The 24,682-nt window shown below is 38.2% G+C and overlaps 2 protein-coding genes across 2 annotated transcripts; one reads left to right on the top strand and one right to left on the bottom strand.

Moving 5' to 3' along the window:
• Nucleotide 1: 1 nt before the first annotated feature.
• suv39h1b (SUV39H1 histone lysine methyltransferase b) lies at nt 2–6,293 on the top strand. Its single transcript, XM_051652561.1, has 6 exons — nt 2–155; nt 1,104–1,285; nt 2,781–3,434; nt 3,854–4,000; nt 4,390–4,519; nt 5,193–6,293. The coding sequence occupies exons 1-6, from the start codon at nt 137–139 to the stop codon at nt 5,324–5,326; spliced, it is 1,266 nt and encodes a 421-aa protein (XP_051508521.1). The 5' UTR covers nt 2–136; the 3' UTR covers nt 5,327–6,293.
• Nucleotides 5,746–21,536, bottom strand: si:ch211-167b20.8 (protein phosphatase 1 regulatory subunit 3A). The gene is made up of 4 exons (XM_051652559.1): nt 19,756–21,536; nt 14,295–14,335; nt 14,080–14,168; nt 5,746–10,509 (listed from the first exon to the last, which is right to left on the bottom strand). The coding sequence occupies exons 1-4, from the start codon at nt 20,607–20,609 to the stop codon at nt 9,082–9,084; spliced, it is 2,412 nt and encodes an 803-aa protein (XP_051508519.1). The 5' UTR covers nt 20,610–21,536; the 3' UTR covers nt 5,746–9,081.
• Between the last annotated feature and the right edge of the window lie 3,146 nt (nt 21,537–24,682).

The following is a 24,682-nucleotide window of genomic DNA, read 5'->3' as shown; positions in this document are numbered from 1 at the left end:
ATTTACCAACTTCCCATAAACGGTTGGTCGATTTAAATACTCTGTCTCTATTGGTTATTTTAAACGTCACTCAGACTGCGCCGCGTCCAATCACCGAGCAGTCTTTCAATCATATATTTTTGGCGGTGGTCGGAAGATGGCGGAAAATTTGAAAGGTAAGTATATATCGTGTTAATCGCTCATAAAAACGGTTTACACAACATATGTTTTGACAAATTACATGTGCTATTGATTAAAGGGTGGCTTTCCCCCATAAAAGCCGGAAAGAGACCCTTCATTTCGGAAGAATTGTTACTGAAATTGTTGTTACAAGTTCACATTAGGTCGATTTTAAGGCTTCCGCGCGCTCACGCAGTACCACATTGAACAAGCGCGCTGTGAATGTCGTAGCCTAACTTCTCTGTTTTCTTTGCATCAATTTCTTTGTAAAATTAATGATAATGCAGCGTAACAAATGCAACACAAGTTTTGCACACTCAGTAATTTGCAACATCCACATGGTGTTTAACTTTTCCGCCAACTTCAGGACTGTGCACTTTATCAAAACAGACACTTAATATGATCATGCAACCTTATAACCTATGTAGTAGTTTATCCACTTTGATGATTGTTAAGTTCACTGAATCTCTTGGCATATTTGTATTGTGACAGTTGTTTGCCAGTTAAATGGCCGATTAGTTAAGGGAAATACATGTGGAGTTTTTTTATTTTTTATAACAGGCAAACAAAATGACCAGTTGTTTGTAAAATATGTGTAAAGTTTTGTCTTGCTCTTTTTATTTAATTCAGAAAATATTGCATATTTGAAAATTAACCAACCATGAAGTTAATCCCGATCTTTTCAAAAGATTTGCATGAATAACATACATGCTCTAATAATGGGTGCATTTATTATAATCCATATTCAATCTGTCTCTCTACAACTCATTACGTAGGATAGGATTACATAGGAAAAGAAAGTCATTTTGTTTTGTGTTGCTGTCATAGTTTACAGGACCCATCATCAGACCAGTGTTTTTCACAATGCGTATTTTATCTACAGTTGGTAAATGAGTCTGTTGTTATTTTTACCTCTGCAATTAACATTTAACTGTGTTTTGTAGCTCAAGTTTGTATGGTAGCATGCATTGCTACTTCAGAGCAGCTGGAGACACTCTGTCGAGAGCAAGGTGTGATATGCAAAGAGCTGGGCATCAACAAACAAAATCTGTCTGATTATGAGGTGGAATACCTCTGTGACTACAAAAGAAATGTTATCAACGAAGGGAGGATACAAACAACACAGGTGAGGGTAAAACTCTACCTTATAAAATGACCATTTTATGATGAAAATGAACAATGCATTGTTTTTGTATGATAATAACAGTGTGAACTACTAGATCATAATGCATTGTTTGCCATTTTCATGGCTGAAAGATGTGTTTTTAGTACTTGAAGCTATTCTTTTAGGCTAATGAGCAGGCCCAGATTTTTTGCCTTTTCTACACTGATTTTTATGGGTAAAATCTGTAGAATTAATTTAAAGGAATATTCCGGGTTCAATACAAGTTAGCTCAATCGACAGCATTTGTGGCATAATATTGATTACCACAAAAATACATTTCGAATCGTCCCTCCTTTTCTTTAAAAAAAAATAGAAAATCAGGGGCCTGGGTAGCTCAGCGAGTATTAACGCTGACTACCACCCCTGGAGTCGCGAGTTCGAATCCAGGGTGTGCTGAGTGACTCCAGCCAGGTCTCCTAAGCAACCAAATTGGCCTGGTTGCTAGGGAGGGTAGAGTCACATGGGGTAACCTCCTCGTGGTCGTGATTTGTGGTTCTCGCTCTCAATGGGGTGCATGGTAAGTTGTGCGTGGATCGCAGAGGATAGCATGAGCCTCCACATGCTGTGAGTCTCCGCGGTGTCATGCACAACAAGTCACGTGATTAGATGCACAGAATGACTGTCTCAGAAGCAGAGGCAACTGAGGCTTGTCTTCCGCCACCTGGATTGAGGTGAGTGACCACGCCACCACGAGGACCTACTAAGTAGTGGGAATTGTGCATTCCAAATTGGGAGAAAAGAATATAAAAAAATAAAATAAAAAACTTGGTTACAGTGAGGCACTTACAATGGAAGTGAATGGGGCCAATCTGTAAACATTAAAATACTCACTGTTTCAAAAGTTTAGCCCCAAGACGTAAACAATATGAGTCTTAACATGATTTTAGTGTGGTAAAATCACTCACTAACCTTTTCTTTGTAGAGCCAATTTTACAACTTCGTTGCCATGACGATATAATGTTAACAAACCCTAAAAAGACCTTAAAAACAATGATTTAACAACGATTATAACAAAATAATGAATGTAATTGCTTTTATAAAACTATAAGCTTCACATTTCTGCCTTTAATCCCTCCAAAAATTGGCCCCATTCACTTCAATTATGAGTGCCTCACTGTACCTAAATTTGTGTTGAAAAAGTTTCAATTAATTTTTGTGGTAATCACAAATGCTGTCGATTGAGTTGATCTTATATTGAACCTGGAATATTCCTTTAAATATGGTAAAATATGTTAAACAGAACTAAGAATACTACACTCTAATTGGTTGATTAGCATGCAAGTTCTGCTGCCGTACATTCTGTGTGGACCTACTTTTCAGTATGAAAAAAGTTGTAAAGATGTAGATGTTTTTGAGTAGATGTCCCCAGTATCTGCAACACAATGTGATTCATACCAAATAAGTTACCTCTCTAGCAGTGCTAAAGTTCTGTACCATTCCTGTACCTTCTTCACAGGAGTTATTCTTGGTCAAATGGAGGGGATATCCTGAATCCAGCAACACGTGGGAACCACGGAAGAACCTCAAGTGCATTGATCTGCTCAGCCAATTCTGGGAGGACCTGAATGCAGAGATGCAGAGACAGAAGAAGCGTGTCATCCCTAAACGGCTAGACGCTGCCACCGCATCCCACCTCGTCCAGCGGGCAAAACTCCGGCAGACCCTTGCACGGTGGGAGGCGCACCTCAACAGCCTGGGCACCCACAAAGGCCACATCTATGTCCGGAACCAGGTCGACCTAGAAGGCCCACCTAAGAACTTCACCTACATAAATGACTATAAAGTTGGTGATGGGATCATGTTGAATGAGGTGGCCGTGGGCTGCGATTGCACAGACTGTCTGGGCAGCCCAGTGGACGGCTGTTGTGCCGGAGCTTCACAACACAAGTTTGCTTACAATGAATTGGGCCAGGTGCGCATTCGGCCAGGACTGCCCATTTATGAGTGCAACAAACGGTGCCGCTGTGGGCTGGATTGCCCCAACAGAGTAGTGCAGAGGGGTATTCGGTATTCCCTCTGCATTTTTAGGACAGACAATGGCAGGGGCTGGGGGGTACGAACCATGGAACGCATTCGCAAGAACACTTTCGTCATGGAGTATGTTGGGGAGGTGAGAAGCGTGGAAGGGTTTGATACATTTGCTTACATTTGGATCAGATATCAAATGTTAAAGTATTTGTGCTAGTTTGCATAGAGGATCAGTCCGGTTTTTTTTTTATTTCAGATTAATGATTTCACATGTACTGACTGAATGGCACACTACAATCACCTAATTTCATTTGAAATGTTTTGTTATTTGTACATTTGAGTTATATTCATCATCTGTAGTTGAGTGCTGCAGTTCTGTCAGTTTAAGGTTTTAGTGTTATCACGTAAACATGTTTTGCTTTTCTAGTAGATATTGCATTTATCAAGCAACTGAAAATTTCTACCTTCTTGTCACGGGTGATTGGCTGTTTATCTATGTTTCCCAGAAGAGAGCCTGACTTCATGATTGTTTGGCCAAATTTTTTTCCTACTGTGCTTTAGATTATTACAACAGAGGAAGCAGAACGGAGAGGTCATGTGTATGATAAAGAAGGCGCAACTTATCTTTTTGACCTGGATTATGTGGATGACGAATACACGGTGGATGCTGCTCACTATGGAAACATCTCCCACTTTGTCAACCACAGCGTGAGTTGAATTTTAGCTTTGCTAAAACAACCTCAGTGCTGTTTTACTTAGTTTAATCTGAATGAATATTTGTATTTTTACAATCGCAACAATCAATGGTAGTTGCAGGTAATAAGACCTAAAAGAGTTAAAAGTGGTAGCAGAATATACAGGAAATTGCTTTAGATACATATTGTTTGCAAAATGACAAGTAACCAGTAGGCATATCAGTTAAACTGTGCCTTTTCATACTTGTGTGTAAAAAATGAACTAACAACCAGGAATTTGTCAAAAACGAAAGGCTGTTACTTTTCTTTGGGCAGTTTTTACTTGTTCTGGTATGTGTTTGTACTGAGGAGTTATAATTTCAGTATATTGAAGTAAATGTTGCATTCTTTGTCTCCTCATAGTGTGACCCCAACCTCCAGGTATATAATGTTTTTATTGATAACTTGGACGAGCGGCTGCCACGGATAGCATTCTTCGCCACACGTGGCATAAAAGCAGGAGAGGAGCTTACATTTGACTACAAAATGACAGGTAATTGTGTAACTGTATAGTTGCAACCATGCATTAGAACTTAAATAGTTTACCGAAAAATTATAATAGTTTCCTCACCCTTGTGTCGTTCCATACCCGTGCAATTTTTCATTTTCATCTTCCGTGGAACACAAAAGATGTTTTGAAGAATGTTCATGCTGCTCTTTTCCATGCAAAGAAAGTATATAGTAACCAGTGGTTGTCAAGCTCTAAAAAGGAAAGAAACACTATAAATGTATCATATAAGTAGTCCATACAACTTGAGTGCTGTATTCCAAGTCTTCTAAATCCATTCAATAGCTTTGTGTGAGGAGCAGACCAAAATTATTGGTATTATTCAGTGAAAATCATGATGCCATGCACACTTGAGCATATTCATTTCTATTTAGTCATTTATTTAACATTTATTCAAATTTGGCACATAATGATTGGTTACCAAAATCGCAAGAAGCAATGGCATTTGGTGCACCACGTTTAAATAAACACATGTGAATGAGAGACTTGGATTAGGCTCTGTGCATAGAAACCATACTAGAAAAAGATAGTGAGACTGCCTTAGTGACACACAACATTGCTACAGAGTAATTTAGATTTAGACATTAAATGATGCATATATAATTTATTTTATTTTTGAAGGAAATATCTATCTTAATCTTTCCCTTTTTTTCCACAGTCGATCCAGTAGACGCCGAGAGCACAAAGATGGATTCTAATTTCAGTTTGACAGGACTTCCTGGTTCTCCTAAGAAACGTATGCGTATGGAGTGCAAATGTGGTGTGGCGACATGTCGAAAATACCTTTTTTAGAGGTTGTGGCCACAAGAAGAGTCACTGCAAGAAGATCATGTGTTGAAAAGTGTGGGAACTGTTTTGGGAAGTAATTTTAAATGTCTTATTGAATTTTAAGTATTTTGGCTTTTAAAGTTGTGTTTTTTATTATTATTATTATTTCCCTAAGATTAACTTCAGCAAGATCAAGCTTTTCACTCCCAAGTGTTGTCCGGTGTTTAAAAGACGTGGTGTTCATATATTTCCATTGAATTTGTTGATTATAAAATGTTTGTGAATTGAAGTCTTTGCGCTTTTGTCTGGACAAAAAGATTTCATTTTAAATTACATGTTAATTGTAAGCCTTTATATATATAAAAAAATTGGAAAAATCCTCAAGTTTTGACACCGTGGTAAAGTACAGAATATTTAAAATGTACAGCTGTTTATAATTTGTAGTATTTTTTTTTTTGTTTGTTTGTTTTTTTATTTATTTTTTTTACATCAAAATTGTCAAATATACAGTTAATCAGTTTTGAGGAGGGATTATCTTGTTTTTTATTTTTAACAAATTTTAGTATTTTTTTTACTTTTGTAGCCCTGTTTTTAACAAATACCTTTATTAGGTGTCTGGCCAGTGTAAAATATTAATGATTTAAAATGCCCTTAACTTCAAGCAGATAATGATTTTGTCTTGAAATGTCCACCAGGGGGTGAAATTGTACTATTAATGCACAGAGGCATGTTTATTAGACTGATGGATGGTGGACCAACACGAGTTGCAGTCCTTTACGCATAATGTTGTCTTTCTGTATTTTATTTGTATATAGGCTAACAATTCATGTGACAAAATATATTCATTTTATTATCAAATTGGTCTTTCAGTGGCTGTATTGGAAGAGCTGGACTTTGATCAACAAGATGTCTGAATAAGAGGAAGAATACTGTTTTATATATATATATATATATATATATATATATATATATACATACATACATACAGATATATCCGCTATCTACTACTATCCAGGTGGTTTCCGGAACTGGACAGCACAACTTGTGGATTTTTTCTGTAGATTCACGTGATAAGGCGGTCTTCGGAACGTTTCACTATTAAATTCACAAAAACGTGTCATCCTCAAATGGAGCAAACAGTAAAACAAAATCTGTGCATATGTATATATTTAAAGTTTACCAGTTGTTACTTTTATCACATTTGTATTGGGGGGGGGGGGAATCAGGTTGCCTTGTCTCATGATCTCATATTTATGTCAGAGCATACTTATGCATGTTCAACATAAACATGTTTGCTGTGAATGTTGTTTGAGTGTAACTTCATTACCAAAGTTTCAATCATTTTGATTATTTCAAATTTTATGTTAGCAAGCTTAATCAAAATATGTGAAAGGATGTACACTAAAAAGACTGAAATAAAATGATCAAGCTAATGGAATTTTATTTCTACTTTGCAACTGTAGTGCTAAAATAGTGGGGTGTTATTTAATCTTAAGTTAACATGTTTTGGTTATTAAGCACCGAGTCTGTCCACAGCTTTGCTTGTTTTGGTTACCTATCCATACATTAATTCAGTAATAAAATGAGTGACTCAATACCTTTAAGGTCAAGATTTGGAAAAAAGGAACCAAGGCTCAACGTTTTCTTTAAGGAGTTGTGTTATCTCTGCTTACAATGGTGCAGTCACCCTGTAACTCGATGCTGTGACTTCAGAGCAATGCATGACCTTTTGGGGTGAAATCAGAGGCTTTGGCACGCTTTTAAAGTGCACTGCAAAAGGCTGTGTACTTGTCTCTCTGATGTGCAAACTTCAGCTTTGAGACACTGTAGAAGATACAGCTCTTAATAAAAGTTATTAAATTAGTAGACATTTGGCTCAATTGTTTCTTAAACCCATGTTATTGTTGAATAATCTACAAGTTTAACACATTAAAAAAAATAAGGACTTGTGATTTTAGGTTTACAGGCAAAATATTTGTGTAATATAAATTACACAAAGATCACATACAATATCACACACCAGTTTTCACAGTGCAGTTTAGTGAATCCATATACAAATCCAATGTCTACAGAGATTCAAAAGTTGTCACTAAGTGGTATAGCACAGGACCTTAGTTTTTAACTTTCCAAAATTCCTTTGAGCGCTAAACTCACTGTCAGTCTCTACATCATTTCAAACATAAAACCCACAAGCTCTTCTCATCATCAAGCTACAAGTGAACTACTGGAGTGTGTATATAAATGAACCAAAAGTTTTTAGGTCCAGTATGGTTAGCCCTATCTAGAATTTCAAACACAATGACAAAAATGTTAGTTATTGTGAATAAATGTAGTGAAGTTGAGCCATATTTCCAATGATTATATATAGTTATGTCATACAGCTTAAACACACATTGCTTGCTCATACTATTATTTTATATAAACCACTGTAAATTTGGCTGAAGTCTGGAGTATACACAAGAAAACCATCGGGCTGAACGGTTCCAGTAGCATTTTCACCCGAGCACGGTTAAGAACTGTACAATTACAAACAGTGGCGTCTCTACAGTAGGGGTAGGTGGGGCTGCTGTGCAAAATGCATGGCATAATCATACATTTATTTAAAAAAATATATATATAATTTCCACCTATTATACAAGACAACAGTAGATATCCTTTTAAGAAATTCTATAATTATTAAGGTCTTTCGTTTTGATTAGTTTGCAATGATGTTCAATCATGCACAGCCTTTACGATTTGCCTGTATCTGGTTTGCTTTCACAGTCATTTGATCTGCATGCTTTAGTGGAGTTTTTTGCGTGGCCTCATGTTCAGAGGTTGCGCTAGAAAAAATCTTTTTGACGGACTGAGTTTTACATTTCCGTCATAATCTATTTTTATCTGTCACACTTGTTTTCAAGTACTAGGGCTACATTCAGGGCCGTATAGCATCAATTATAATGGCATATACTGTAAATGAAAGTGGATATGCCTTTATGATATATTTTTTGACACCCCATGCTTGAGCCTGTTGAAACAAAGGAGTTCTAATGAAAGTTCTACCTGTTTATCAACCACTGCACTAAAACAAGTTAATTTGAACTTTGCCGGTTTAACATGCATCTTAACGCATCTTAATATCAGGGAATAAACAGGGCACACAGATACAGCGAGAGTGTGTGTGTGAGAAAGAGTGAAGACAAAACTGATGCACTAGGTTAACATTTTTTTTCTTGTTTCTTTTTTATCTGTCAAACTGATGGACAGCATTTGGAATTATCTGTCAATGTTTCAGAAATCAGTAAATTATTAGATGGAGAATTTTCGGTTAACGCAACCCATGACATGTTGGGTTAAGTGATTGTTTGTGCCCCACTAGAAATAATGAGCCTGAGACGCCACTAACTGCAAACCATCCCAGGCCAGTATTTCTTAGCATGGTTAGCTAACCGTACTCATAACAGATAACTGTTCTGTTGGAACGCATGTACTGACTTGGCGACTCCCATTTGGTTACTTGCCAGGTCAGTCCATTCTAATCGTGATTTTGCATCACCACAGTGGAAAAAGAAACTGATTTGATATGGTTCCACAAGGAGAACCGTTCAACCCGATGGTGGAAAAGCGCAAATTAGCTCTACTGCTCTATTTACACAAATCTGACACCAGCTCTGTTAACATTAAATTTGTTGTTGGAATTCATCAAGGCACAAGGGAGAAAGGAAGAACTTAAAGTCTTATGGCTTTTTAGGAGAAAGGGATGGAGGTGAAAAGAGAAACTATATGGAAAACACCAGAAATCAGAAACACAGGGACAATAAGAATAATCCAACAAACAGGAAAATGCTGGGCTCTTGAATCCCAGCAGCCAAGCAGACAACAGCAATAAAGAAAGTGAAAGAGGCAATAAGAGACTTGTCCACTGTCACCTCAGTCTGATCCTTTGAAATTTCACATATTTTTGTGCTTTCTCTTGGCAGTGGTAGCGGGGTTTCTGAGTCTTTACATGTTTGATATGGAGCGGCAGACAGTTCATCACCCTGGAAAGACTTATCGTAAATTACATTATGTTCTGTTGAGGTGTGAACAGTTGAAGGTTGAAGATTGAAGGTGAAATCAGCAGTTGTAGATATCATTCCAGAAACACTGGCCAGCCCTGACTTTTCCTGTTTGGTTGTTTGATGGTCTGTAGTAGACATGGTATTGGTTTGTTTACCATAGTTTGGGTCCCCAGGCAAGACTGAGGCCAGCTCACTCTGCTCCAGGACAAGTCCCTCCTCTTTCTGATGTCGTGTGGTGGTCAGCTGAGGTTCAGATTTGTCTGTGAGTGGATAGGTGGGTTGGCTTTGGGTTTCTCTATCCTGTCTTATGGGACCTGAATTGGTGACTGAGAGACAGGAAGCCACTAAACCAGCCATTTCCTCACCACCCATCTTGGTGCTTTCCATTGTGAGCAGAACTTCAACCGCCTCAGTGGTCTCGGCTCTGACCAAGGAGAGAACTTCTACTTCCTGTTCTTGTGATCCTTCCTCCAGAGGGTGCTGTAAGCCCTCAGAGAAACTGTCTGCATCCGCGGTGAGATTGAGGTGTTCAACGTCATCAGTTGCATCATTATTGTTAACGGTCTTTGAGGAATGAGGCTGCACAGCTTCCTCCAACATCTGAAAGAGAGACCATGTCTTTTCATCCTCGATTTTCTGACTTGGCTGTTCCAGCATGTCTGTCTCTGTCTCATCTATTTCTAACTGTATTTCCTCCACATCTTTCTCCTCCTTTAAAATGTTTATACCTTCTTCCTGGACATGTGGTGCATCTGAAAACCCAGCCAATGAGGGTTGGCCGAACTCAAAAGGCACTTGTGATGAAATCTCAGACTGGAAATCATCTTTATGTGGATGAGAGGATTGTTTAGACTTAAGAGAATCCTCAAAATCATACTCTTTTTTCTCATCATTGAGGTGGACAAGGATAGTAGGAGACAATGAAGGGACAACATTATAGACTTGATCTTGAGGTTCAGAAAGCTGCTGACTAGGATATGATTGGGGGTCGGGTAGAGGTAACTGCTGAATGGCTTCGCCTGTAGTTCCAGACTCTTCTGTTTGTGGTGAATTATTGGATGAAAGCGGAATTGGTTCTCCGTAGAGAATATCTGTAGTGGCTGGATGACATCCCGCTGTTGAGGAATGCCTGATGGACTGTGGAGAGCTGGATAAATTCATAGCAGTCTGCAACAGAAAGGAAAATGTAATAATAATAATAATAATAAGCTTGGAATTACAATCTCAGAACATTGGTCTCTGACGTCATGTCCACACTAATACATTTTTAAAAACACATTGACTTTGCAACATTTACGCCTCTCATCCATTCTGGAAAGGCGTTTTCCTCCACCGAAAACTAAGACATTCGAAAACGCTCTCTAGTACCGCATACTTTGGAAAATGATGATTTTAGGAAATAGAAAACGTATTAGTGTGGTCATGGCCTGAGTCTTTCTAACAATAAAAAATGTGGAACACTGCTCTGTTTCATGGCACAGAGTATTTATGAATATGAACTACTGTCTAATAAACAGTGTAAGGTGAATGGCACAAACCTGAAATGCATTGTGCATTTCCATTAGCATTTCTTGATTACAACTAGTTTGAAAATCAAGAGTAAATGCATTTGATAATGCATTTTAGAACTTACACCAGCATTGGTTATGAGCTCCAATGATCCATCGATATTAGTATAAATACTTTTCTCAAGTTTTTTAATGATCCATGCAGTTGTTCCAGACAGTATGAGTTTCATATGTAACGATCATCACTAATCATAATACACAGTAAAAAGCGGTAATCTGCAATTGACACTTTAAGAAGCTATTTCTACTGGATTAAAATTTGTTTTGATGGCGTAAAATAATGTTTATAGGTATCACATTTTTTTAGGTTAACATTTAAATAATATTCTGTGTTCAATACAAGTTAAACTCAATCGACAGCATTTGTGGCATACTGTTGATTACTACAAAAAACTTTAAAAAAAAATAAGTAAAAAGGTTACAGTGGTTACATTGAGGCACTTACAATGGAAGTGAATGGGGCCAATTTTTGGAGGATTTAAAGAAAGAAATGTGAAGATTATAATTTTATTAAAGCACTTACATTAATTCCTCTGTTAAAACTCATGTTTCTTTGAGCTGTAAAATTATTTAAATCGTAATTTGTAATTTACAAAGTTGTAAAAATGGCTATAAATTTACACAGAAAAGGTTAGTAAGTTTTATCACACTAAAATCATGTAAACACACTTATTATTTATGTCTTGTAGCATTACTTTTGAAACTGTGAGTATTTTAATGTTTACTGATTGTCCCCATTCACTTCCATTGTAAGTGTCTCACTGTAACCCAGATTTTTGCTTTTGTTAAAGAAAAGGAGGGGCAAGTCAAAAATAATTTTTGTGGTAATCAACATTATGCAACAAATACTGTCGATTGATCCTAACTTGTATTAAACCCGGAATGTACCTTTAACAGGATTTTTCCCAATTAAAAAGAGAGAAATAGTTAAATTCCCTAAAATGCAAAGTGCCCAGTGGGGACAGTGATTTGTGTTGGCCTGATGTTTGTGCCAAGTCCCATTGGCTATTTAACAGGAAGGGTTAGGTGAGGTTACTCTAATGGAACGTCTCACAGTATATGGTTAAGAGAAATAAAACCTTCAAAAAATTGTTTTTAATGTTTGTAACAGAAATACACACAATTAAATAAACAATGAATAAAACAAAAGTGGTGCTGAAAATGCTAAGAGAATGCTGTTTCTCTCTGTGTGAAGTTGTGCACATCTCAAAGTAAAACATGTAATGAAACTGACAATATTTACACAGAACATACAGCACACAGACCTAAATACATCAATCACATAACAAAACAAAGTAGTACATTTGTTTCTGTTTAAGGTATTATTTTTCAACCACTGAGCTTTTTTGGTCATTTTTTTCTTCCTTCAAACAGGTGCTTGCCAAGTTGTCAAGATGGTCTAAGAGGACAGAAGCATGTTCAAAACAAGACGTTCACACAAGATTTTTTCTAATGTGGGAAACATCAGGAATATAGTTCTCTTAAACAATTCTACAATCAATCTGAATGTGTTAAACAACTAAACCAACTAAATTTTGACATGTAATATTTTAAGTATGTTGCTTTTGTTTTAAAACCAAAGTATGGAAATAAACAACTACATGGTTGATCTAAATGTATTATGGGTCATGACAGGATGCTTGTCGCATGCAACACGATGAACGAGTGACATTAGCAAGCTTAAGGTTAACAAGCCACATGCACATTACCTAAGTTGCTGCTGAAGCTTCAATGAGCTGTTCAGGTAGACAAATGAGAATAAAAATGTCAACATACATTTTATATTTTTTTCTGAGATCTATTGAGAATCGATTAAACCATTCTTGGTTATTACAAGTAGTGTTTTGTTTGACACATTGACACATTTCAGCATCAAAAATGAAACAACATATTTTTGAAAAGGTTCAATAGTCTTGGACTTAGGCTTCAGGTAACGAAATAATAAAAGGTCTATCCTTTTATCGTAAATGTTGACCACAAACCAGACACAGATGTGGCGATGCTATTGTTGTAAATACCAGACTCAGTTATTCGACACAGCCGCACATCAATAGACTGTAAAAAGACACTAATTAGTTGTTATCTGGGCAGTGAAATGCCGGGGGTAATTTTAACAAGTGAATTTTAATCTTCTGTGAGTATGCAGGTATGAGGAAATCTGTCATTATCAGTGTTTTATTTATAGTTATGTATTAATGTTTTATTTTAGTGTTAAATGAACAATAGGCAATCAATGAGTTAAAGTTTAATTTTACATCTTGAGTTATCTTAAGCCTGGGTGGCTATAAAAAACATTGCACTGGTTGAAATGGTGACAGACAGGAGCCCTCATTATGAGTACAAACTGGAGCTGATGGAATCTGGTTACTTATTAAAGAGAAAGAACATATAAATGACATCTCTGGTAAATAAATACAGTAACTGCCTACTACCACAGATAGTAACAAGATACAAAGATTCACTGTGAGAGTGTTAAAAGAGGCTATAGAATCTGTTCAGATCTATAAAATTACATTCAGGCAAGGGTCAACTATATAATGAAGGTTGATTTAACTGGGCAAGTTGTCAAGATGTTTTACATTTATATATATTGTTTAATATTTATTTATAACCCATCATATTTGCCGGCTGTAACAATGAATGTTTTTTATATGTGTACCTTTTTGTTTTATATAATTGCTTTAGTGATTCAATTTAGCTGAACAGCCATTTATAGTGACATTGTGACAAATTACCCTATATAGTGTGAAACCATGCACCACTATTATATAAGAACAGTGGAAATGTGCAATAGTTTTTGTAGCTAGGATTGTAAGGTATGTGCCTAAACAGAAATTGACTAGAAAATGCCAAAAAGTGTGACAACTAGCCCCGGTCTCTCCTATATCATCCTTCAAAACACTCGCAAAGACCTAGGAAACACCAACCTAAAGGCCAAGGAGTTTCCGAAATAGCAAAAGACATACCAAAACAATGTTGCCGTTACGCACAAAAACCGCGTCTCCCATTTTAAGGTCATGGAAATGTGTTAAAGGTTAGAGAAAGGAGGGGAAAATTAACCTTTGTTTAAACCTTTGTCTTTGTTAACTATTTTTGTGACACACTGTGGATTTTTTTACTCCTGTTAATCCAGTAGAACTCATGTGGTTATAAAACAAACCTCACTCACCTCAATGTCGATCTCCGGCTGGACTATAATCGGCTGTGCACAAGAGGTCTGATCCTCCGATGATTCATACTCTGTGCTGCTCAGGTGTGCTAAAACAAACCACAGAGTAATCTGAAGCATAAAAACTACTACTAACTTGGCATATGTTTGTTGTATTTATTCTGACATAAATAAGCTACTGGATGATGTCATGAAGCTAATTACATATTACATACCATCTTCTTTGTCATAAGAGTCATCGTAATCAATGTCCGATCTAGAATGAAGACACACACACACACACATAATAAAAATTATTATTCAGAAGTACATACACAGAATAAGTGAAATATAAATAAAGGAAAAGTATAAAAGTCAATAACTCATTGGTCAGGATTATAAACGATTGCTTGACTCAGTGGAAAATAACTGTGACCTCTGTGGCATTTGTTACCAAGTTAACATCTGAAGAGTTGTTTAATGGAAGTCTGTTTCGTGGGCGAAGACTGTCTAGCCCACACTCCACTTTCGTCATGATAGATTTTATGATTGGATAGGACATTTTACAATATCCCACATACCTACATATAAACATTAACAGTCCTGGAAGCATGGTGATCAGATACTCTAGCCATGTGAGAGAATAAGATCATTTTTTGTACATACTTGTTTACATACCACAAGAGGTACTTTTCAATTTAATCGACTGAATGTTTAGTTTGGTTGAGGACACCAAAAGGATTCCAATCGCTACACATTCCGAGCATTTTGTGCGCATAAGAGTTCGAATGACATCCTGTTCTGTGACCTTCTACTTATTGTAGCATATCTGAGCAATGAAATAGAAACAAGGTATGACATTTGAGGAAAGGCTGCGAGCAAGATTGCATGCAAGTCTGTTTGGGACTGCAAGCCGAGCTTGTTGCTTGATTTAGATCTTAGGAGTTCCATGACAATGCATCAAGACTTCACTTCATTGCTTCACTAAAGGTGTCTTAACACACTTGAGTTCAAGCTGCTCTATGCCTGCTCAAAATTATGTGTAAAGACACAATGCTGCATAAAAGCCAGACTAAATTATGCCTGCTCTGATCCACCTCAGCCACCAGTATCAAAGGTGGTTCTGATGCTACTTTGGTTCTGTGTAAATGAAATGCAGCATCAGAGCATCCTTAAACTTTGTTGTTGTCATGGTAGAGCATCCACCCATCTTCTATAGCTGCTTGTCATATGTAGGGTGCAGGTAGGCAGGGAAATCACTGCCTGGCCAATAGTATTGTCGCAGTTTGGATTTAAATAAGCAGATACTTAAGAGCCTATGAGTGGATCATTATTGCAGTGATTAAATGTTTCAGCTGGCAACAATTCTTTTAACCCTAACTGATGCAGTGTGTAGCTTCTCATTTCTTAAACAACCATGTCGGAAGACATATCCCGTAGTCATGGAGGATGTTACTGTGTTTCAGAAGAGCAAATTATTGGCCTCCATCAAGCAAAGGAAACAACTAAGGAGATTGCTGAAATCATTGGAATTGGGTTAAGAACTGTCCAACGCATTATTAAAACCTGGAAGGATAGTGGTGAACCGTCAGCTTTGCAGAAGAAATGTGGTCGGAAAAAAATCTTGAATGATCGTGATCAGAGATCACTAAAATGCTTGAAGTCACATCGTAAAAAAATCGACAGTAGAACTCACACTTCAATTTGCTAGGGAGCATAAAGATTGGACTGTGGAGCAATGGAAAAAGGTCATGTGGTCTGATGAGTCCAGATTTATCCTATTCCAAACTGATGGGTGTGTCAGAGTAAGAAGGGAAGCACATGAAGCGATGCACCCGTCATGCATAGTGCCCACTGTACAAGACTCTGGAGGCAGTGTCATGATCTGGTTTTGCTTCAATTGGTCAAGTCTAGGCTCAGCAACATTATGCAGCAATAAAATTCAGTTGACCACCTGAATGTACTGAATGACTAGGTTATCCCATCAATGAATTTTTTTTCCCTGACAGCACAGGTATATTCCAGGACGACAATGCCTAGATTCATCGGGCTCAAATTGTGAAAGAGTGGTTCAGGGAATCATTTTCACACATCAGAATCAGAAAGAGCTTTACTGCCAAGTATGCTTACACACATGAGGAATTTGTCATGGTGACAGAAGATTCCAGTGCAGTAAGCAGAATAGCATCTCAGAATGCACAACACGTCGCACATTGAGGTGGATGGACTACAACAGCAGAAGACACCGTGTGGCACTTTATTAGGACCATAGTGTTACTAATAAAGTGCTTTGTGAGTGTATAGTCATAATTTTATATTTAAAACCTTAATTGCTGTGTGAATGCATTTATGCCACCTCTGAGCAGCATTAAACAGTCTGTGTAAATACACCTTTTCAAGTCAAAATGGATTTTGCTACTAAACTGTGTAGCGTGGAAAACAAGGGGTTATCATCCATTTATGGAGCACATTTTGTTCTTCTTAAAAACATTCATTTGGATATTTTGTTGTGTTACCAAGCTATTATGTCCACGTCCCAGACAGAATGTGAAAAAGGAGGAAAACCAGTGTGGGTATGTGTCTGCTTTTGTCAACATGTTGTGGTTTTACTGAGCAACTCCTGCAGAAAGGTCAGAGGTAAGGTCTCTGTACACCAGAGCTGAAAGTGACACCTGTCCTATTTTCATCTTACTCACACACCCTTGAATGGTTGCCATTCACCAAAAGAGGGTGAGGGGGTAAGGAGACTCTGTAACCCCAATGCTCACACAATACACAGATGCTTAAGGTACAAGCAAGTTAGATGTATTTGGAATTCCACAGTTTTTCATCATTATCACCCTGAAATTCACCATGAGCCAATGGATATTTTCTGATATTGAGTAATTGCAAGCCTACAACTGAAAGGCATTTTGACACAGTTTTGTAACACATCAAACTGCACTCACCGGCCACGTTATTAGGAACACCTGTACATCTACTTATTCATGCGACTGTCTAATCAGCCAATCATGTGGCAGTAGTGTAATGTATAAAATCATGCATATATGGCTCAGGAGCCTCAGTTAATGTTCACATCAACCATCAGAATGGGGGAAAATATGATCTCAGTGATTTAGACCGTGGCATGATTGTTGGTGCCATACGGGCTGGTTTGAGTATTTCTGTAACTGCTGATCTCCTGGGATTTTCAAGCACAACAGTCTCTAGAGTGTAAAGCGAAAAAACAAAAAAACATCCAGCGAGCAGCAGTTCTGTGGGCGAAAACGGCTTGTTAATGCCAGACTGGTCCAAGCTGACAGGAAGGTGACAGTAACCAAAATTAACATGGGATACAACAGTGCTATGCAGAAAAGCATTTTTTTTTCTTTATATTTTTTCATTTTTATCCCCTTTTCTCCCAATTTGGAATGCCCAATTCCCACTACTTAGTAGGTCCTCGTGGTGGCACGGTTACTCACCTCAATCCGGGTGGCGGAGGACAAGTCTCAGTTGCCTCCGCTTTTGAGACTGTCAATCCGCGCATCTTATCACGTGGCTTGTTGTGCATGACACCGCAGAGACTCCGCATGTGGAGGCTCATGCTACCCTCCACGATCCACGCACAACTTACCACGCTTATCCCATGTGACTCTACTCTCCCTAGCAACCGAGCCAATTTGGTTGCTTAGGAGACCAGGCTGGAGTCACTCAGCACACCCTGGATTCAAATTCGCAACTCCAGGCGTGGTAGTCAGCGTCAATACTCGCTGAGCTACCAAGGCCCCCCCAGAAAAGCATTTCTGAACGTACAATATGTCGAACATTGAGGCGGATGGTTACAGCAGCAGAAGATCCCTCCGGGTACAACTACTGTCAGCTTAGAACAGGACACTAAGGCTGCAGTGGGCACAGGCTCACCAGAACTGGACAGTAGACGTTTGAAAAAACATTGCCTGGTCTGACAAACCTGGATTTCTGCTGAGGTACACAACTGGTAGGGCCACTGCAGCCTCAGTTTTCTGTTCTTGGCTGACAGAATTGGAACCCAACATGGTCTTCTGTAGTTGTAGCCCATCCGCCTCAAGGTTCGACATGTTGTGCATTCTGAGATGCTATTCTGCTCACTACAATTGTACAGAGTGGTTATCTGAGTTACTGTAGCCTTTCTGTCAGCTGCAACCAGTCTGGCCATTCTCCATTGACCTCTCTCATCAACAAGGCATTTTGGTCCACAGAACTGCCGCTCACTGGTTGTTTTTTGTTTTTCGCACCATTCTCTTTACACTCTAGAGACTGTTGCACGAGAAAATTCCAGGAGATCAGCAGTTACAGAAATACTCAAACCAGTCCATCTGGCACCAACAATCATGCCACGGTCTAAATCACTGAGATCACATTTTTTTCTCCATTCTGATGGTTATTGTGAACATTAACTGAAGTTCCTGACCCATATATGCATGATTTTATACATTTTACTACTGATTAGATAATTGCATGAATAAGTAGATGTACAGGTGTACCTAATAAAGTGGCTGGTGAGTGTATATAGACCAAATTAAAGGAATAGTTCTCCCAAAAAAACTTTCTTCTGTGGAACACAAAAGATGATGTAAGGTCTAATGTTAGTCTCAGTCACCATTCAATTTCATTGTTTGGAAAAAAAAGATGCAATTAATGTGAATGGCGACTGAGGCTAACATTCTGCCTAACATCTCTTTTTGTGTCCCATGAAAGAAAGAAAGTCACAGAGGTTTGAAACAATATGAGGGTGAGTAAATGATGACATAATTTTAAATTTTGGGCAAACTATCAATTTAAAGGAACAGTTCCCCCAAAAATAAAAATTATCTCATAATTTACTCACCCTCATGCCATCCCAGATATGTATGACTTTATTTCTTCTGCAGAACACAAATGAAGCTTTTTAGAAGAATATTTCAGCTCTGTAGGTCCATACAAGGCAAGTGAATGGTGACCAGAACTCTGAAGCTCCAGACAGCACAGAAATGCAGCATAAAGGTAATCCATATGACTCAGTGGTTCAATCCATATCTTCTTAAGTGATACAATCAGTTTTGGGTGAGAACAGACCAAAATGTAACTCCTTTTTTACTGCACATCTTGCCATTCCAGTCTCCAGGCACGATCATGATTCCAGGCTCGATTATACTCCCTAGTGCTTGACGCATGCACAGAGCGCTAGATAGTGCTAGGAAGTGTTATCAAGCTTGGAATCATGATGGCCAAGGAGACTGCAAATGTCAAGATTTTTGACTGTTCTCGCCCAAAACAGATGGGATCCACTGTTTATCAGAAGACATGGATTAAACCACTGGAGTCTTATGGATTACGTTTATGTTGCCTTTATGTGCTTTTTTGAGCTTCAAAGTTTTGGTCACCATTCACTTGCATTGTATGGACCTACAGAGCTGAGATATTCTTAAAAAAAAAAAAAACTTCATTTGTATTCTGCAGAAGAAAGAAAGTTTAAATAATGCTGCTTCATAAAACAAACCATGTCAGATTTTGAAAGATGTAAACCTACCTAAATATTACTGCCTCGCTCTCCGACAGTTCTGTCCCATAACCTTGATGCTACTTATAAGTTTTTATCCTCCAACCATTTTTGGTATAAAGGAGAATCCTGATTGCAGGCTAAACATATAACAACAGGACTTGACCCCTGCCCTTAGTCAACAACAGACGCCCACTTACCGGTACCTTGGAGGCTTTAGGATACCTCTCAGGTCAATATTCTCCACCTTTGTGGACGGCTCTGTGTCGTCTTCATATGACTGAATGAGAGTTACTGAATAATTCCTGCCGGAGTTGTTCGCCCAAAACTCTCCGCCTGCCGTCTCATATCGCACAACGAAGTCGATTCGCGCTCCGTTGAATAGGTACGGTGAAGCGAAAGACAACTTCACTGAAAATTTATCAGTTTCACCATCGTTGGAGCCCTGCACGTACTCGGCTGGATAATCAAAGTGAGAGATCCATCCGTCCATTGTGGACCGGACATAGACTGATTTATGAAAAGAAATGTTAAGTACACGAATCAGAACCTCGAAAGACAGAGGCTCGTCTGGCACAGATGTCACGCTCTCCACCTCCAGTTTGTTTATGTGCACGGATAGCACGAGCTCCGTTTCCGCGAGTGCCTGGAACTCTGGCGACACACGGTAAGTGGGCTCACGGTAAGTCTTTCGGTACCGCGCCTCCTCTTCCTTCCATCTTAAGTCGTCCTCTTCATCCGAATCAAACGGTACAAACATTCGGACATCAACCAGTTCACCTCCTGTGCTGTCAACAAACGACACACTTCTGCTGGGCAGCACGAGACGAATTCGCATGTACTCCGCGGTTTCATCGGCAATTGAAGGTCCTCGCTTTCTGGGCACGGGAGAGGACCTTGGTATAAGCCGGACGTCTTCCTCCGTTTCTTCCTCATCTTCATCGCCCAATAGGGAAATGCTGTTCTCTTCTGCTGAACGCTCAACCTTCACTGTGCTGAAAAGACCCTCTTGCAAAGGGATGGTTAGGAAATTATTATTTTCACCCTGCGCCATTACGCCTGTTTCTGACTACAAAGTCGTCTATAATCAGTAAACGTGAAAGGTGCCGTAACAGAGATGGTGCGCAATGATCACGACGCTGTCAGATCGTGCTGCCCAGCGTAATGTCAATGGAGCCTGCTGAGCTACGACAAGGGTCTGCCACCTCGTTTCGATGGAACTGGGCCTAAACTACTGACATAAATGAGAACAGCAGTTTTAAGCTCATAGTGCATCGGCACGAATAAGTGTCTAAATTTAGAAAGAAGCTGCACGTCCATCGTTTTCCAGAGGTCAGGAAGAAGATGGCTCTGTTGGTATATCCCTCCCCCTGATCCCTTGTTGGTCGCTCCAGACCGGACACGCCCCCTACTTCTATTTTAAAGTTTCAAGTCACGCTGATTTGATTCGTTGCTGTTTGTTGTGAGAGCACACACTTGCACAGATAGACCAAAGGTGGTGCTCAAGCATCTGCCCTTTTGGCCTCTGACTAGATAAGTGCCCTTTTTGCAAGACATTTTTTTTTTCTATTTCTTTTTCTAATTTTATATTTTATATAATTTTTAAATTTGGCCAATGGCATCAATTCTCAGTAAAAAGCGTGTTGTAATGCCCGACAACTGCAGGAGCCCCTGCACCTCCCTCTTCGACTTCCCCTGTCATAGCCACCACAGTTAATGCACACAAACCGAGCGCCCTGAAGAACAGCATCCACATCTCTCTGACCTGCCTTAATTGGTGACAGCCAGAAGTAATGATAGTGTTTGCACTAAGCTTCGGCATTGTTTGTCACTCTTGTGAAATTAAACCACTATTTAAACATCTCAATACAGCCAGCCTAATTAGGCAATAGCCCTCCATTAAGCTTAACAACAAGAAAGCTAGTCTGGCATTGGCAAAAAATATGATGCATTTACAAAACTTTCTTCTGGGGGACCCCCTAGGTCCAACCACCACAGTCACATAAAATCCTGTGGGAAACACTGATAATAGTGAATGCTAAAGACCATCGTCTCTGTGTGAATTGATAATTTTGTAGAAATCTGTTGAGTATTAAATATTTGCATGAGTGTATGGGTATTCAAATAAATTTAAAAAATGTAAGTAAAGATGTGCTGCTGTATGTAACTTTATTTTTTATAAATAATTATGAGAGGGTTGCCCTTTTTTTTTTCACTTGTTGCTATTCCCAAAATGGCCCTGTGTGAGAGTAAATTTCCCAATGAGAATGGTTCCAAATAAAATACTATTAAAAAAGCAACACATTATTACAACATATTATTATTATTATTAAAGGGATATTACAGGTTCAATACAAGTTAAGCTCTATTGACAGCATTTGTGGCATAATGCTGATGAGCACAAAAATGAATTTCGACTTGTCCCTCGAGGTTACAGTGAGGCACCTACAATGGAAGTGAATAGGGCCAATTTTTGGAGGGTTTAAAGGCAGAAATTCGAAGCTTATAATTTTATAAAAGCACTTATAAAAATTCTTCTGTTAAAACTAATGTATTATTATAGCTGTAAAGTTGTTTAAATCATTGTTTTAGGGTTTCCAGCACTAGGCTACATTTATACATTTAGCAATGTGTCATCATAGCAACAAAGTTGTAAACTTGGATTTAACTTTACACAGACAAGGTTTGTAAGCGATATTATCACACTAAAAACATGTTAACACGAATATTGTTAACGTCTTGTGGCTATAGTTTTGAAACACTGAGTATTTTAACGTTTACGGCTTGGCCCCATTCACTTCCATTGTAAGTGCCTCACTGTAACCTTGATTTTAAATTTTTTTTTTTTTTTAAGAAAATGAGGAACACGTTGAAATTAATTTTTGTGGTAATCAACATTATTCCACAAATGCTGTTGAGCTTAACTTGTATTGAGCCCAGAATATTCTTTTAAGTTGTTGTTGGAGTTGTCGTTGTTGCCCATACAAAAAAATCTAGAGTTCTGACAAATTTGATGCAAACTTTCCACAAATTTCCCACTCATTACTTTCACATGCAAATGTACATGCAATTCGCCACAGATGTTTGCTCTCGATATTTATTAGGATAATAATTATGATGATAATGATGACGGTGATGTTGGAGGTACTTATGTGATAAACTGCACTTCAACAAGCATCTATTTTTCCTTAATCCTGTCAATCAAACAACATTTTGGCCACATATGATTACACAGATTTTCCTCAAATCCCATAATCAAACACAAACTTTGTCAATTAAAATGTGGACTATGTTCTAAAATGTACACTGTAAAAACGAAAAGATACTCGAGGCACCATTTGGGGTTCCTCAGTTGCGATGCCGCTGTTCTGACAATCTGTGCTACCTTCTCAGAATGTGCTACCATGTGTAAAGCTAAAACATGGGTAGCATAAGTCGGTAGGCACAGAAGAACCTGTCGGAATGTACAACAACAGCATGAAAAGTGTTAAAAACTAGGTAGCACATCTTGTCAGGCAGATAATACCTATCAGGATGCGCTACCAGAATAACTATCATGTAGTGTGATATGGTGTGAGGCTATATTAAGCCCTAACCCTACACCAAACCCTAACCCTAAAACTATGAGATTATAGCATTTGTAGCTCATCCTGATAGGTAGCATATATTTTCAGGACATCTGCCACCCAGACACCAGTTCTCTGATTTACTCTTAAATCCTACAAGAACTCTGAAGAACTTGCTCTGAGGCACTTCAAATAGTACACAAATAGGATACTGGGGCTCCTTTAAGGGATATTCTGAGTTCAATACTAGTTAAGCTTAATCGACAGCATTTGTGGCATAATGTTGATATCCACAAAATTTAATTGCTATTTAAAAAAAAGAAAAGAACTGAGTTAAAGTGAGGTACTTACAATGGAAATGAATGGGGCCAATCCGTAAACGTTAAAATACTCACTGTTTCAAAAGTATACCCACAAGATGTAAACAATATGTGTGTTTACTTGATTTTTGTGTGATAAAATAACTTTTTTTTTCTGTGCAGTTATATCCAATTTTACAACTTTGTTGAAATGACGAGGTTGTGCTGTAAACCATAAAACGACTGTAAAAACGACGATTTAAACAACTTTACAGCTCAAATTATACACAAGTTTTAACAGAAGAATTAATGTAAGTGCTTTTATAAAATTATAAACTTCACATTTCTGCTTTTAAACTCTCCAAAACTGTCCCCATTCACTTCCATTGTAAGTGCCTTAATGTAACCTAAATTTTTGCTTTTTTTAAAGAAAAGAAAAGACGAGGCGAAATTAGTTTTTGTGCTAATAAACATTATGCCACAAATGCTGTCGATTGAGCTTAACTTTTATTGAACCCAGAATATTCCTAAAAAGGTTGAGTTAAGTCTAGTTGTGCACAGATCCAGCACTGCAGTAACAGAATAATCATTAATCTCATCTCAATCTAATGTTGACATATTCAAAATTCCATAAAAAATTGCTGTTTAAAGGTATTGATTGGTATGACACTGAACCCCTATGTAGGAATCAGCTTAATATGGTGAAATCAATACGCACAACAGATGCAACATGGGCAGCATCAGAACTTTGTCTTGCTGAATATAGGGGGAGACTGGGGATGATTATAACACTTTTTGTCTAACCACGAATTTTGGTCCTAGAACTTATTACATAATAGCTTCAATTGTCTACTACAAATAAGTCATATTAAGATCTCACTGCAAAAATAAATGGCAAGATAAGAAACTCAATGTACTATTTGAGGTTCTTCAGCTGCCACATTGGCGGAACGCTCTGGAGATCCTCCAGACATCCTTTAAAGGAGCCTCAAATATGCTATTAATGTCCTTCAGGAACTTCAGTACATATTTCAAGAGGTTCAAAGCCTTTCCCTTATGATAGGGTTACTGAAGACACCATTGACAGTCTTAGAGTTCATGCTTCCTAAGAGTAATTTTCTCTGAGAACAGAAAGGCTGTCTGAAGGATCTACAGAGGGTTCCACCGGTGTGGCAGCTGAGAAACACCAAATGGAGCCCCCAGATATCTTTTTATTTTTGCTGTGATTATAAAGCAGACTTCAGGAATTGATGGTGAATACA

The sequence above is a fragment of the Myxocyprinus asiaticus genome, chromosome 24 (assembly GCF_019703515.2).
Source record: "Myxocyprinus asiaticus isolate MX2 ecotype Aquarium Trade chromosome 24, UBuf_Myxa_2, whole genome shotgun sequence".
Lineage (NCBI taxonomy): Eukaryota > Metazoa > Chordata > Actinopteri > Cypriniformes > Catostomidae > Myxocyprinus > Myxocyprinus asiaticus.
This window is presented reverse-complemented; position numbering and strand designations above follow the sequence as displayed.